Source organism: Papilio machaon, chromosome 3 (genome assembly GCF_912999745.1).
Source record: "Papilio machaon chromosome 3, ilPapMach1.1, whole genome shotgun sequence".
Lineage (NCBI taxonomy): Eukaryota > Metazoa > Arthropoda > Insecta > Lepidoptera > Papilionidae > Papilio > Papilio machaon.
In genome coordinates, this window is record NC_059988.1 from 5,546,525 (window position 1) to 5,563,794 (window position 17,270).

At 34.0% G+C, this 17,270-nt stretch overlaps 1 protein-coding gene across 1 annotated transcript; it reads right to left on the reverse strand.

Moving 5' to 3' along the window:
• Positions 1-569: 569 nt before the first annotated feature.
• Positions 570-16,610, reverse strand: LOC106712427 (antitrypsin-like). The gene is made up of 8 exons (XM_045686296.1): positions 16,519-16,610; positions 16,295-16,429; positions 15,816-16,022; positions 14,999-15,097; positions 14,730-14,870; positions 4,321-4,530; positions 2,418-2,562; positions 570-825 (listed from the first exon to the last, which is right to left on the reverse strand). Exons 1-8 carry the CDS (start codon positions 16,573-16,575, stop codon positions 695-697), a joined length of 1,125 nt encoding a protein of 374 aa, XP_045542252.1. The 5' UTR covers positions 16,576-16,610; the 3' UTR covers positions 570-694.
• Between the last annotated feature and the right edge of the window lie 660 nt (positions 16,611-17,270).

A 17,270-nucleotide genomic window follows, 5' to 3' on the forward strand; every position in this document is an offset into this window, starting at 1 on the left:
AAAATCTGCTTAGATATTGATATAACAAATATTAAATAATATAAATGCAAATTCAATTTTAATTCTTTCAAGTTTAATTTAATCGAATTTTAGTTATTTGCAGTCATCGTATTTATAATTCTAGACAATATAAATGAAAAAATGCAATCTGTGATTGTAAAATTTGTAGATATGTTTTGTAAGGATCGTTACAATATTATATTTAAGAAATATCGGAGCTCTACATTATTCAAAGTTAACATGAATAAATCTCTAAACAGCACAACGAGTTAATAAAATGAAATATTCTATTCTAATAGTAGGGACATAAACGTAAGTATGTCTAATACATCTCAAATATAAAATGTCACCTATTTACTTTTGCCGACACCGACTGCGAAATAACAATAATTATACAATATAGACATGTTACAAGAAAGAAGAGAACTTTCTTTAGAGTTTAGAGTTTTCATGACATTATCTTGTTACTTTTCAGTGCATTTTGTTTGAGATTGTTTTTTATGGTCCTTTTGAATGCATTTTATACAACTTGATACTAATGAAATTTGCACCAAAGCGAACATGTGACATAAAATTGCAAGATTAATTGGCACATACACGACACGACAAACGTAATATGAGATAAATTAAATATGCAAAGCTGATTACAAACATTTTGCTTTGATTTCAATAAATGTTTGAAGAATGTTCTCGCTTATGCCGGTGCGCGGTACGCTCCTACGAAGAGTAGGTTACTCTGCGAGTCGAGCAGCGCGTAGAGGAAGGGCCGGTCAGCGCGGAAGTGGGGGGCAGAAAACCGCGAGCTCCCACACATCATCAACATGCCTGCGCCAGAAAAACTATATAAATACAAAAACTGCTAAGTCTTTACAACCAAAATTATGAATGAATGAAAATATATATTTTTTTCATCTTCAAGGAGCCAGCTGACGTATAATCCACCGTGTTATGGTCAGCTATGTTTTTCTTTCAAAATACTACATAGTGTGATAAATTTTCAAATGAGAGGAAATTACTGAAAAAAAAAAATCTCCATGCGTGGGAGGCTGCCACTGCCCAACCCACCCACGGAGTCGCAGCTGACGGTCCCGAGTATTCATAGTATAAGTCCCTTATTCATTTTACGAAGTTTCGCTCGGGAATAAATAATTGACCAAAAATATACCTGGCTCCCGGACTATTAAATTTTCTCTTTTTATCTTTGTTCCTATTTCTATTTCAGTGTCGGTCCTCATCGCCCCAAGTACCGGGCACTCAGTGATAACATGCAGCACGGTTTCCTGTTGGCCCGGGTCGCAGACGCAGGAGGGGCTCTTCTTGTAGCGGAACCTGCTCAGGTTAGCGGAGAACCCCCCATGTCCCGTTAAAATTTGCGTCAACACCGGGTCAACTCCATCGTTCTAATGACGCGATTCGCTTCTACGACATCTGGGAAGAAGACTTTGGTTGTCGAGGCAGTTTCTCCGTCCCTCTAGCGCCCATTTCATAACCCAAGCGATTCCAAACGGATCTGTCGCTTGGCGTATGAAATGGGACACTTTTCGTAGTGGGGTTTGGTCTTCATTCCGATTGCAGCTTGTTTCGCAAGTTCGTCCGCCCTCTCATTTCCCTCCACCACCGCGTGCGCTTTCACCCAATATAATCTGACATCCTTCCCTTGCATTCTAGCCTCTTTCAAATTTTCTCTCGCTTTCACTGCGAGGGGATGGAGGTACTCATCATTTACTACACATCTGGAGGGCGGACCTGGAATCGGAATGAATACCAAACGCGTTGCGCGGGCTCTTCACTACGAACAGGGTTGCCTCGTGCAAGGCATACAGTTCCGCCTGGTATATGGTGCAGATGTGTCTCAGCTTTAATTTCCGGCAGAGAGTCTCCGCAGCACCATCCCAAACGGACAACGCCGCGCCGACCTTACCTTCAATTTTGCTACCGTCGGTGTAAATATTTAGCATATTTACATCGGCGGCAGCTCGCCGAGCCACTTCGTCACCGTCCGCCAGGCAGTCGAACTGCAGCCCCTCCAGGTGCACAGGGTGTGGCGTCTGGGCGTACGGGATCGGTTCCTCCATCTCAAGGTCTACAAGCACTTGCTGGGGGTGACCATTTTTTACTTTGTGAAGAAAGGCCGCTTCTTGGACCCGAAGGTCCAGAGGAAGCAACCCAGCAAGCCCTAGAACCGAGTTCAGAGACGCGGTCCTGTACGCCCTTACAGTCTTCTGCGCAAACCCCGTCTGCACCCGGTTCAACAACGTCAAAGTCCCCTTCCGTTTTGCCGCGGTCGCCCAAACGTTAGCGGCGTAAAGGATCGTGGGTTCCACAACTGCCACGTACATGGTCCACTTGAGTAATGTTTACAAGGATCATAGACATATACAAAGAAGATAAGCAAAAACTATAAAAATATATCTTACGACTTGCAGCTGCAGCTTCAGTGCCCCCTTCATTCACCTCTATGAAAGCTTTCTGCACTGCTTTTGATACGTATAAGTTTTCATCTGTATTCAACACTTTAGTAAGTCCTGAATTGTTTCTGTCGAAGATGGCTTTAATTCCAAGCTGTAATAATATAATTTTATTCATACTTATTACTTATTTTATAAACTATTATAAATTCAGAACTAACATCTTATCTTTTTGCCGTCGATTTATTATCAAAAACTTCGACTGTATCTGTGGTTGTAACTTTTACATAAAAATAAATGTATGTATGGCAAATACTATTATTTCTATGTATTACGATCATTCAATAATGACGAATAGTCATCTATCTGGAGTAATGTATAACTATGAGTAATGTTAAAAGTTGACACCTCATTGAATTTGACCAGAATTCTTTGGGTTACGCATTGGGCATAATATTTAGACTACGGGTTTAACATCAATGTCTTCGGTTCAAAGTGAGTAGTGTGAAACAATACATTAAATTTCCTTTTATCGTCGTCCACTCACTGGATGGAAAGTGAAAATTGTTTTTTTTTTTATATTTTATAATATAAGGTGGCAAACAAACAAACAGACACATGAATTTGCCGAAATGGCGAAGCCTACCTTTAATCGACGGAGGAGGAGACGCACAGAAAGTAAATATTTCCCCTTCCTATGCCTACCTTCTTCCATCAAATCCACTTCCATTGCCCATACTTTTTTATGCTTATAGGAAAAGGGTAAGAAGGGAAAGAGGACTAAAATTAGGCCTCCGGAATTAGGAATGTGTTCAATTAATTCACATAAATTATTAAATTGTTTGTATTTAATTCTCATAAATTTTGTTATAATATTTGCAACATTTAAATTAGTAGAATTTTTTACTACGCAGGCAACAATTTGTCCCTTGGACATAAGTATTTGCAACCATAACTCACGCTACCTTTTATAATGCGTGTATTTAAGTAACTGTTCAATAAATAGTTAAATCATACCACGCTTGTTTATTTCAACAGAATGAATTAAATTAGGAATGATCGTCATGTTTTATATTAGTCAGTGTTTTGATCTACGTTTATGTAAATTGACAGTCCTAAAATGCCATAATGTTATACTACCTGTCGCCCGCGACTCCGTCCGCGCAGAATTAAAAAAAGAACTTAATATGTAGCCTATGTGTTCTTCCAGACTATGTTCTACATCTTTGACAAATTTCATCAAGATCCATTGAGCCGTTCCTGAGATAGCTCCAAACAAACATCCATCCATCCATCTCAACCAGGGATTCCCAAAGTGGTCGTATCGTACTTAAAGCATTGCTAATTCTCACTCTGTCTTCTTCTATTGACCTAAGTCAGAATGAAAAACAATACTAATAATAATAATAATTGATCTTAAAAGTAGGTAAAATGGCCATGGGGGGGTCTGAGGTAACATTTCATTTTGGAAAAGTGGTCACTTGTCTAAAATAGTTTGGGGATCCCTGATCTAAACATTCGCATTTATAATATTAGTAAGATTGAACAGACGATGTTGGAAGCGTATACATAAGTCAACGACTTCTTATCATGTGGGCGTAAAGGTTTGTTTATTTTTATCAAACTGTCAATAACATTGCCATAATTACCCGTTAATTTCTGAGATGACAATATGTTTTATACGAGGATTTTGGTTTCAGAAACCTACTATAAGGATGACAATACTTAGAGCTCTTTTATGACAAAGCCACAAGTTAAAGAATGATTTCTTTATTGTGTGCATTTGAGCCAAAACTGACTGAGTATAAACTTATTTTATTGTAAAGGACGATTTTAGGAAATATCTTGAACAAAAAAAAAATCAGACGAGTAAAAAATTAGAATACTTAATAAATACCAAGTAAAATTTTACCTTTGGCAGTAAATCGCACAGATCGATTTCAGTTTCGATTTTGAACTTGGGTATGGCCACTTGCACTTTAGTGTTGAACATATTATCAACTTCGGCCATCAAGTCGTAGCCGTCGGCAAGTTTCTTCAGCACACCGTCCAGTCCGTTTATCTCGTTCGGCAATACGATCAACATGCTCGCGTTCTCACCTACGTAATGCATTCTCAATAACTATAACAAAACACATATCTATTAGAAATATTAATGGTAATGAAGTCGACCCAACTGACTAACAAGAACGTTACACGCATAACAGATGTAACTCTTTTCGTAGGTTTCGTTGGAGTTTTCGCTGAATTATTAATATATAGTTTTTAATTAAATAACACTAGCTGTTGCTCGCGACTTCGTACGCGCGGCATTTAAAAAATAACTTAATAAATAGCCTATGTGTTCTTCCAGACTATGTTCTACATCAAATGTGCTAAATTTCATCAAGATCCGTTGAACCGTTCCGGAGATACCTTCAAACAAACATCCATCCATCTAAACATTCGCATTTATAATACGAGGGTGGATTGAAAAGTACTCGGCCTAACACAGATCCATTCAATTCTAAAAATCAAATCTACCCACATTATTTAGTTCAGTTCAGACTAGTTCATTGTGTGAAGTTCGAAACGTGTGCGATAATTAGTTGTGATTTTATAAATTTATTAACAAAGTAATCGGACATAATTTCCGCGAATGGAGCAAATCGAGCAGCGTGCCGTCATTAAGTACCTCCATAAGAAGGGGCTATCATCAAAAGCCATCCATGATGACATGGTCAGTACATTAGGCGATTGTGCTCTGTCATATTCATCCGTCAAAAAATGGATAGCAGAATTTAAGCGTGGTAGAGAGAGTGTGAAAGATGAACCCCGCTCTGGAAGGCCTTCGACGTCAACTACTGACGAAAATAACATATTAAAAAAGTACTTGATTTAATAATGGGAGACCGCAGATTAAAAATTAGAGAGATAGCCGAGATTATAGGCATCTCTTATGAACGAACTCAAAACATCATTGTCAACGAGTTGGGTTTCCACAAGGTGTCTGCGAGGTGGGTTCCGCGACTGCTTTCAGTTGAACAAAAAAGGACGCTATTGATTATTTCACGCGACTGTTTGGAGTTATTTGAAGCCGATGCAGATGATTTTTTGAATCGTTTTGTTACTATGGATGAAACATGGGTTCATTACTGTACACCGGAAACAAAACAACAATCAAAACAGTGGAGAAGACCTGGTTCGCCACCCCCTAAAAAGGCTAAGTCGATTTTAGCGGCAAATAAGGTGATGGCTTCAGTATTCAGGGACTCGAAAGGTGTGATTATGATTGATTATCTTGAAAGAGGTCAGACTATAAACTCTGATTACTACTGAACCTTACTACGTCGTTTACGAGAGGAAATAAAAGAAAAACGTCGAGGAATGCTCAGAAGAAAAGTCCTGATTCATCAAGATAACGCCCGTGTTCACACGTCAGTACAGTCAATGGCTGAAATTCACAACTGTGGCTTTGAACTGTTACCGCATCCGCCGTATTCACCTGATCTGGCACCATCAGACTTCTTTCTGTTCCCTAACCTAAAAAAGCACTTGGGAGGTCAAAGATTTTCGACAAACGACGAGGTCAAAGCAGCTGTAGACGCATATTTTGACTCTAAGGAAGAATCATTTTTTTTCAACGATCTAAATGCTTGGAAGGGGAGGTGGCAAAAGTGTATTGAACTTGATGGTGATTATGTAGAAAAATAAAAATATAACTGATTTAGTATGTGTTTATTTTCTTGGTTAGGCCGAGTACTTTTCAATCCACCCTCGTATTAGTAGAAGTAAGAATAAAACGTTGAGTTTCACTTAGTTTATGAGAAAGTGGCGTTCATATGGTATACATTTTAAATTTCATAATTAAATCATATTTTATTTTACTCAAGGACCTTATCGTCCAAAAAACTTACAAGTTTTAAAACATTAATAGTTTTAAAACATGTTTGTTAGATTATTAAAAAATATTCATATTCATCTGCTAAACGATATTTCATAGTTAAGAATCGACGGTCAAAACAATCGATTTCTTCACGTTGGGGTCTTGGTCTAATAGATTTTAATAATTCTGTTAGCTCTTTTACGACAACGCACATATAGCAATTAACGTGTCAGAGTACTTTTTAGCAGACTTCAAAAAGAAGGAGGTTATCAATTCGACTGAATTTTTTTTTTTTTTTTATGTGTGTTACCGCGAATCTCCGTCCCTGGTGGTCCGATTTTGATAAAAATTATTTTAATCGAAAGGAAGTGCTTGCAGGTGGGTCCCATTTTTTTGTTTTTTTTTTTTAAATAACTAGAAGACTAGTAGATTTTGAATATAGCTTCAAAATTTGTTGCGAAAATTAGGGACATTTTTGCTTTCAGCGCTTACGTAGGCTAAACTATAAGACCTACATCAAAATGATGTATGGCGAATTGTAGCTCTTTAAATGTGCTAAATAAAAGTCCGCGATAGCATATATCTATCTTTTATAGTTTTCTCACAATAACCATTTTTTTCTTTACGAAACATTAATTAAATTCATGGCTTATTTCCGACGCTATTATTCAAGTTCAGTATTAACCCTTATGTAAATAAACATGTTCATTATCAAGAGAATTTAATGTAGATTATATTTGCAATTAAAACTATATCATTCTGTCTAATAGTTTAGGAGATATCGTAAGAATAAAATTACGCGGAAACGAAAAATGCTACATCGCGTTACAATGAATAGCACAAATTTGCTTTCTGGGCTTACGTAGGTCAAACTATATGACCTACATTAAAATGATGTATGGAGTAATTATAGATCCTTAAATTTGCTAAATAAAAGTCTCAGGTGGCATATATCTATCATCTATGGATGTCTCACAAAAACCATGTTATTGTAAACAAACTTCGATTAAAATGCACACGAAAAACAGCGTCGTAAGCTTACGGCGCTATTATATTATATTCGATATGAATCCTTATCCAAATAAATATGTTTGATGGCTAGAGTATTAAATGCAGATTACATAAGCCTTTAAACTATGTAATTCTGATCAATAGTTTGGAAGATATTAAATTATTAAAAACTACGCGCATTCGAAAAATTCTACGGCGACGCGCGGCTGGACTAAATTAAAGGCACGCTACGATGTATTAGTTCGTTAATTTTCAATTTTGTATACAGATTTTGATAATTATTTCACTGTTTAAAGGATAAGTGGTTATCTGCTGCATTCTAAATTAGTTTTTGAATTGAAGTACACACATATTAAATAGGAAAGTCCTTTTCTTTATTTCTTTCCTCATACGTATTAAGGAAATTTGTAATTGAACTTCAAATTCACTAAAAATTGTGAAATAAAACAAAAATTTTAAGAAAAAAAAATAGCCGACTTCAAAAAAAACAATCTCAAACAAAATGCACTCAAAAGTAACATAAAAAAACAATTTCAAACAAAACAATTTCAAACAAAATGCATTGAAAAGTACCATAAAAAACCATCTCAAACAAAATGCACTCAAAAGTAACATAAAAAAACAATTTCAAACAAAATGCATTCAAAAGTACCATAAAAAACCATCTCAAACAAAATGCACTAAAAAGAAACAAAATAATGACATGAAAACTTCTTTCTTTCTTTCTTCTCTCTTTCAAAAACCCTCTAAACTCTAAAGAAAGTTCTCTTCTTTCTTGTAACATGTCTATATTGTATAATTATTGTTATTTCGCAGTCGGTGTCGGCCAAAGTAAATATAATATTATACATTTTATATTTGAGATGACATACTTACGTTTATGTCCCTACTTAGGCCGAAACCGACTCCAAAATAACAATAATTATACAATATAGACATGTTACAAGAAAGAAGAGAACTTTCTTTAGAGTTTAGAGGGTTTTTGAAAGAGAGAAGAAAGAAAGAAAGAAGTTTTCATGTCATTATTTTGTTTCTTTTTAGTGCATTTTGTTTGAGATGATTTTTTATGGTACTTTTGAATGCATTTTGTTTTTAACTATTCAAAACATAGTTGTAGAGATAAAACTTAGGTACATAAAGTCGATGAGTGTTTTATTATCATTGACGAGCGAAGACATTTGTTATCTTGTTTAAAGAAACGTTCCACTTTAATATTACTGAAAAAAAAAACATGAAATGAATGTATAGGATATTTGAATAATATCAATTTTTAATTTGAAATCATCATCATCATCATCATCATCAGCTCACTATACGAGAGGGGTTCGCAGCTTACGCTAAGTAAGCGGTGACTAGGTCAAAGTCAACCATGCTGGCTCAGTACGGGTTTTGGTTGACTTCACACATGTTTTACAATTTCGTCGCAAGTTGCTTCATGATGTTTTCCTTCGCCGTAAGAAACGTCGTATGAATGTACATATGTAAAATCGAAAATCATGGCGTACATGGCGGGATTCTAACCCAGGACCTATAGATTACAAGTCAAGTGCTTAAACCCTCAACCACCGACGCTCTATTTTAACTACTTTAAATATATCGACAAAATTTAAAAACCTTACTATAGTATTTGTCATCAGCAAAGCAATTAATTTATTTGGTAATCTGACAGTCAGAATGTTACGTATAAATGCTTACTGTGAATTTCCACTTCAAAAAACATATTGTTAACTCTGTTTTTTAGCCGACTTCAAAAAGAAGGAGGTTATCAATTCGACTGTATTTTTTTGTTTTATGTTTGTTACCGCGATGCTCCGCCCCTGGTGGTCCGATTTTGATAAAAATTATTTTAATCGAAAGGAAGTGCTTGCAGATGGGTCCCATTTTGATGTGAAACATCTATAGGCTCACTTGTAAACCGAATTGTTGGCGTGGCGACGCTTGCCGTGGCGACCCGTCGCTATACTAAGGTATACATATATACATATTTTATGTATAGTAGAATGTACGGTGTGGTGACGGGTCGCCACGCTATACTGAGATAGGACACATATATAAATATATTTTATTTTAATAATATTATCTTTTATGCATATTACTTGTACACACACGATGTTTCACATCTGCCAGGCGTCCCATGACGGCTCACATTTTTTTTAAATAACTAGAAGACTAGTATATTTTGAATTAAGCTTCAAAATGTGTTGCGAAAATTAGGGACATTTTTGATTTCAGCGCTTACGTAGGCTGAACTATAGGACTTACATAAAAATGATGTATGGAAGAATTGTAGCTCTTTAAATATGCTAAATAAAAGTCTGCGATAGCATGTATCTATCTTTTTATAGTTTTCACACAATAATATTTTTTTTCTTTAGAAACATCAATTAAATTCATGCCCTATTTCCGACGCTGTTATTCGAGTTCAGTAATAATCCTTATGTAAATAAATACGTTCATTATAAAGATAATTTAATGTAGATTATATCTGCCCTTGAAACTATATCATTCTGTCTAATAATTTAGGAGATATCGTAAGAATAAAATTACGCGGAAACGAAAAATGCTACATCGCATTACAATGAAAAGCACAATTTTGCATTCTGGGCTTACGTAGGTCAAACTATATGACCTACACAAAAATGATGTATGGAGTTATTAAAGATCCTTAAATTTGCTAAATAAAAGTCCTTGGTGGCATATATCTATCATCTATGGATGTCTCACAATAACCATGTTATTGTATTACATTAGCCTTTCAAACTATGTAATTCTGATCAATAGTTTAGAAGATATCAAACGATTAAAAACTACGCGCATACGAAAAATGTTACCTCGGCGCGGGGCTGGACAAAATTAAAGGCACGCTACGATGTATTAGTTCGTTAATTTTCAATTTGTATACCGATTTTGATAATTATTTCTTTGTTTAATGATAAGAGGTTATCTGCTGCATTCTAAATTAGTTTTTGAATTGAAGTACACACATATTAAATAGGAAAGTCTTTTTCTTTATTTATTTGTCTTATTTCCGTCTTCATACGTATTAAGGAAATTTGTAATCGAACTTCAAATTCAGTAAAAAATTGAGAAATAAATTAAAATTTTAAGAAAAAAAATAGCCGACTTCATAAAAAAACAATCTCAAACAAAATGCACTAAAAAGTAACATAAAAAAAGAATTTCAAACAAAATGCCCTAAGTAAGTAAGGACATAAACGTAAGTATGTCTAATACATCTCAAATATAAAATGTCACCTATTTACTTCGGCCGACACCGACTGCGAAATAACAATAATTATACAATATAGACATGTTACAAGAAAGAAGAGAACTTTCTTTAGAGTTTAGAGAGTTTTCATGACATTATCTTGTTACTTTTTAGGGCATTTTTTTAAGGAGAGTGAGCGCGATGACAATGTGTTTTTATGCGATTTCCCCACAACGAAAATCCACATTTTTGTAGAAATTATACATAATATGTACTTATAATATTAAATAGAAAAATATCTCATCAACAAGCAAGTTCAATACATCGTACCAATAAGTAACAATGTAACTATAAAAATAATCGTCATGACTTTAAATAAATAAGAGGTAAACTATTATAAACATTTGATTTTAAATGTATGATAACCAATAAGTAGACGGCAATGGTAGCTAGGCTCATATTCATCCCGCTTTTGACAAAATTAATTTTTAACAAAAGAACCCTATTTGAGCATCGAATGCCGTCGATTTATACCTTATGCAGACTATGTATATATGTTTGCCGAGGCTTGCTGAGTGAAGGCCAATACCAACGTATAGACAGTACATTTGCATTGCTTGCTATCGTTCGGCGTCGCTCGCACCAACAATTGCGCACTCAAGCACTTACACAAGTGCTAACATGTAGAGTTCATTTGGCGTAGCTTGGCGATGTCGGTTTTTCGAATCAAAGGGGCTTGCGCGCGCATGGCCAATGTGTCTACACGTTTGTCCGTACGCTAGTAGAAATTGATTGTCTAAATTGGTCACTTGCATTGTGCTTGCCAAAAGTATAGACAGTAGTACTTTATTTGTATTAATTTACCTACACTCGGCAAGGTTTGGTCAACATGTATAGCCGGCTTTACTGTCGGACTCAGAGTCACATCCTTAATGTTGATTAACGAAAAGATTAAACTCTAATACCCGAATACTGAAACGTTACTTAAATATCTCGTTTCGTAAGCATTGCTTACAATTTAACAGACGTCAAAACTTAAGTGGAATACACAAACGCAAATCAAGACATGTAAGCGCGTGATTCCGTAAGTAGTGATGGGCAGATGATATAAACTCAAAAGATATTAACTCGAGTTTTTATCCGAAATGGATAAAAACCCGTTTTTACCCATTTTTATCGGGTATTTATCCAAAGCAGTGGATATTTATGTTTTTGCGTCTCTAATATTTATTTTATTGTACCAAAACACACGTATTTATGATCTTTTAGTACACACGCACAAATTCACAATAATAAAAGACATCGCTTGACTACAGAAAAGCTGCAAAAATTACTTTTATTAAATATAATTGGAATATGTTTCATTAAATTGAAGAGAGTGAAAATTAAACGCAAGTTAAAGTTATTTGTTAAAAATTAACCATACCAAAATTATACTGCTTTTGGGGCAGAGAGAAATAGGTAAAACAAGTGAAAAGAAGATCCCTTGATGTATTTTGATAATATGCACGAATTGCACACATTTTTGTAAATTGAATTTACCATTTCACACTTATTATGACGACACTTGTTTCACTATACATTCTCTAACACATTCATTCGATCTGTTCACACTTGATTATTTTGATTGCAATTGAACCTGGAGTCAGTTAGTGGTATTCGTACCTCAATTATTAGACTAAGTGTAAAAGTATAAATGCAGAAAAGTGTTTCCGATCCTTCTTTTGATTTTGTCCTGTTGTTCACGTCTTTCCCGGACGCTCTGATGCATCAAACTTGCTACCGAATTTCACATATTATATCCATTATCAAATAGTTTGTTGAAAATTCGACTCGCTGACCGCCGCCGAACATAGCTGAACTTACGAGAGTGGCGTAGCGCGTTATTTTAACAAAATGACAGCACGTCTCCAAGTTTCTCATGTAACGATTCATCATCATCATCATCAACCTGCCCTTATCCCTATGGAGGGTCGGCACAGTATGTACTACTCCTTCATACATCTCTATCAGCCGTCATATCTGAATTTACCCCCTTCTTACGCATATCTTCTTTCACACAATCCATCCAAACTTTCTTTGGTCTTCCTCTACCTTTATCGCCATCCACATTCAATCTATTTACTTTTTGTTTATATGAACATCATCCCTCCGCATAACATGACCATACCCCGCTAACCTTCTGTTCCTCAATTTCTCGATGTAACGATCAACGGAGTAAATTATCGGGAGTTGAGTTTAACGGAAGTTAATAAAAGCGTTAACACTTTTTCAAGTTAACTCAAAAGTTAATCCGTTAAGCAAAATGTTAACTTCGTTATTTACGAATGACGAGTTAATGTCCACCTTTGATTAGATGCTTTTATTTGAACTATTTATTAATATTTTACCAAAAATAGTTTTTTGTGCACTAATTATTATTATTATATCACATTACTTTAGCATAAGTATTTTGTCAAATTTTAACATTAATATTACATACAGGGAGGTACCTGTGTGTATTTGTGCATTCAAAAGTTGTTTTTTCATTAAATTGATTAATAATGCATGTTAAATATATAATTTTATTTTTGTTTTTCTTTCATTACAATCTCGTATATTCGTGAAATAACAAAGTTTATGATAAATTACACTTTTGAAATTGCAGATAGTTTTTATCCATGTTTTTGGATAAAAACTCGAAAAAAAGATGTAAATTATGGGTATTTATCCATTTCGAGTTTTTACCCGGTTGAAATCCCAACACTATCCGTAAGTAGACGTATTATTTTTACGTCATGGCAACATCCTTTGTTTTCGGTCAAAGAGTGTATAAAAAATACTTGTTCTCGATTACGTTTTCTTAAAATTCACTTTACGTATCCGTTTCACGCAGCATGGCTTGGACAACCTATAGTTGTAAGACGTGTTCGTTCCCAAATAGTAAAGAAAATAAAAATAAAAATACTAAATACTCAAAAATCAAAGAAGGTTGTTAAAAAATATCCTTTCTGTTTAAATTATTTTTAAATAAAAAAATTTGACCTTACTTTTGTAGAATGGAAAGCATCTGGCGTTTTGTTTTGACAAGTTAACGGTGCGACATCTAGTTCATATTTTGAAAGTTTGAATTAAAATTTTAATATCATCAAGACACTTTTTAAGCAGTTTAAGCGGGCGCAGACAAATGTCGCTACAAACCTATTTGCGATTCCGATATATTCTCGTTCAGTCGGCATTTTTATATTAATACTAGCTGTCGCCCGCGACTCCGTCCGCGCGCAGTTAAAAAAAACTTAATAGGGGTATGAATAATAAATTTTGGCCGATTCTCAGACCTACTCAATATGCTCACAAAATTTCATGAGAATCGGTCAAGCCGTTTCGGAGGAGTACGGGAACGAACACTGTGACATGAGAATTTTATTTCTCCGAAAACGATGATAATGATAAAGCAGACATGTTAACACCTTAGATTTTCAATTTTAAGATAGCTCGCGACCACTCTTAAATTGTTGGCGTACTTAAGTCGACATGACAGTTCTTTTGACAGCAAAATGTCGTTGAGTGACGATCCAGTTTAAGAAATGTGATATTGAGTGGCCTTTAAGCATGGTACGATTTGATTGGCATCAAAGTTGAGATGCGTCTTTAACTGACTTACGAAAATTGCATATTGGAGTTTAAGCGTGGTCTTATAATTTAAGAGGCTCTAAGTGACGTTTCAGTATTCGGGCATTATGCATTATTTAAGTGAGGCAATTATCCAATAAAAAGTAAAATAATAATGTACCGGTCGAATATACATCCATCCACACACTAATTTCCTCAACACAACTCAGCTATGGATAAACCGATACTTCAAGGTCGTCTGATACAAATATATAAATCGAGACGCACGCGCATGAAAGCACTCATCTTTGTTTATTATTCTGCACATTCCAAGATATTTTCGATTTAAAAATAACTACTCTGTTGTCATCGCTTTGTATAAAATATACTTGAAGGAAAATTGCAATATGTATATAATCTTACTAATATTATAAATGTGAATGTTTGGATGGATGGATGCTTGTTTGAAGGTATCTCCGGAACGGCTTAACGGATCTTGATGAAACTTGGCATATTTCTAGAGCATAGTCTGGAAGAACACATAGGCTAAAAGAGTCGCGGGTGACAAATAGTATGGAAATAAATAGAAAATTAAAGGATAAGTTTTAAATAAAGATGTTTTTATTACGCTAAAGGTATATAATACCTGTGCTCCTAATTCTTGGCTCTCTCCATATATGAAGTTATCTTCCAAGTACATCATTGGCACCATCACAGTTTTCTTCGTGTCCACATTGAATGGTTGGTCCAATGTATTTGCGGGATCAAACTGTTTCTTCCATGTACCCTGAAATTATATCTTGAATAAGTTCATCCACACATCATGACAGATTCGTAGCAACTGCTACTAGTTTTCATCGAAAACCGATTTTTTGTACCTTGTATTTTAACTGTCTATAGAAAAACATATATCACCTTAAAATACAGAGCATTAACCAGCACAAGTCGGCTGTCACTGTTCAAGCTGTCTCTTGAAATAAGATCTTTTATTTTCTCATTTGTTTTGCTTTCAACCTGAAAAACAAAACCTTTATACATTCTTATAATAATCCCACAAATATATCTGACCTTGAAAAATACCAATACTCCAACAAGGATCTTGGCTTATGGAATCACTATATATTAATATTATTAATTATTAATAATAGGCAACTTAAACAAAAAGATTAAGTGTGTTTTGTTAATGCAAAAATGTAAATAACGAGTAATCATCCCCAACATGTGAAGAAAACTCGCGAAAAAATCACTTTTATTACTAAGAGAATGAACCTACATTCATTTTATTTAATTTACATACAAAATGTGTCATTTGAAGATAAGACTTTAAATTTTTTAAATACTTATTAATAAAATATTTAGGTAAAGATATTTAGAAGATTAATTAGTGATATGTGTTGAATGTTGAAAACTTTAATATTCATATCACAAAATTAAATTTAAATTATTGAAACAGGATGTAGTAATTCTTTCTATCAATGTAATAATCAATATAAAGTAAAACAGTATCTCGAAATATTAAAAAAATACAGGACTTTGACATAATATTTATGTAACAAAAAGTAAAGAAACATATGCCTATTTACTATATTTTGAAATTCTCAATCATATATTAGATATATAGTTTCAAATTTTCAATGTTACTTTATGATATTTACATTTATATATAGGATTGAGTTTAAGTATTGTTTCTAATAAATTTTATATATTATAAACATAAATATTTTATATTTACCCATTTATTGATGAGTTTCGCAGCAGCAGCACCATTACTGAAGTCAACCTTTTCAAAGGAGACATCAAACACTTTAACCGCATCTTCTTTTAGTTGTTCATTTAGATCATAATTTCCATCCATTAAGTACACTTTATTAGCTACATTTAATGTCACACCTTTGACCGATCTCAAATTTGATGATACTGCTGAAAATGAGGAACGTACCTGCAACATGAATGTTTGTACTTATGTTATTTAATTAGTGACACCCAGAATATTAAGATGTAATATTATATAATACATACTTTTTTAAATTAATAAATAAAAATGACATGAAGTCAAAGTAAAGAATTATCTACTATCATCCTTAAGATTTATAAGATTGTACCTGAAAATGCCATTTTGATTTGATGAATAATTATTAATTAAAAATAATAAAATTAATTAGTTTCATAAAATATATTTAGTTACATTCCAAGTCAACAAATAATACTCACAGCATCATCATTGGTAATCCCAAGGGATGTTAACAATTCTTCATGGGCAGGATCTGTTGTGCCCAAAGCAAGAAGAGCTAACAAAAATTCGGCTGACAATGGAGAGGAAACCACACTTGTACTTTTGTCAAGTTCCTAAAATAAGAAAACGTTGAAATTAATTATTTATCCTTGTTACATTTGTTATACAAATAATACGTAAAAGAAAACACTAAAAAACTTACATTGCAAAACCTTGCCGAGAATTGCGCGATAGCCGAAGTCACAACTTTATCACTCATATTGTCAGATGAAGAAAATACAATTAAGTCAGTTAAAATTAAAAGTACTGAAAAATAAAAGAGAGTTTAACAGCGACGTCTGGTCTTCATTAAACACTCGCCAACAATGCAAATAATTTATGCCGCCTGCACTTTTTATATTAAGGAATGATATCATCGCAATTCAGAAACAATTTACTCGCAATTAGTCACCAGAACTTACCAATGTCTAAATGTTATACTCTTGATACGAAATACTGTGCCTGGTTTTCCTTCATAGTTGTAAGTTAAACCCTACAAAAGGGTAAGGGTAAAGCATAAATAACGCGTACAAAAAATATTGTACTTACCTATAATAATAAACGTAGGCATCGAAAAACATATTTTCGTCCCTTTTATTTTCAAAGAAAATGAGAGCGATCACAATATTATGTTTAGTATTCGCTACTGTTTTTGCAGTAGAAACCCGCGTTTACCGTGAAATTAATGCTCTTGGTCTTGCGAGTGATTGTAATCTAACTTCTCTTTTTTGTTTATTTACCTTTTTTTGTTTTTAATGAAAAGTTCAATGTGACATAAATTGTATATGATATATTTGTTGTCTACGATGAAACGATGATCTCAGATGGGCGATTTATATCTTTAAAGCGATTCTTAATTAAAAAAAAATCGGGAACTAAATTTAATTAAATAAATGATGTTAAATTACTCTGTTT

Bases quoted from the DNA above. Each gene is read 5' to 3' on its own strand.
- LOC106712427 (XM_045686296.1), bottom strand. From the start codon at position 16,575: ATGAGTGATAAAGTTGTGACTTCGGCTATCGCGCAATTCTCGGCAAGG. The intron at 15,098-15,815 runs GTAAATATAAAA...TTTGTTTTTCAG, and splicing joins CGAAACTCATCAATAAATGG to GTTGAAAGCAAAACAAATGA. The intron at 826-2,417 runs GTAAGATATATT...TTTCTGGCGCAG, and splicing joins TGAAGCTGCAGCTGCAAGTC to GCATGTTGATGATGTGTGGG.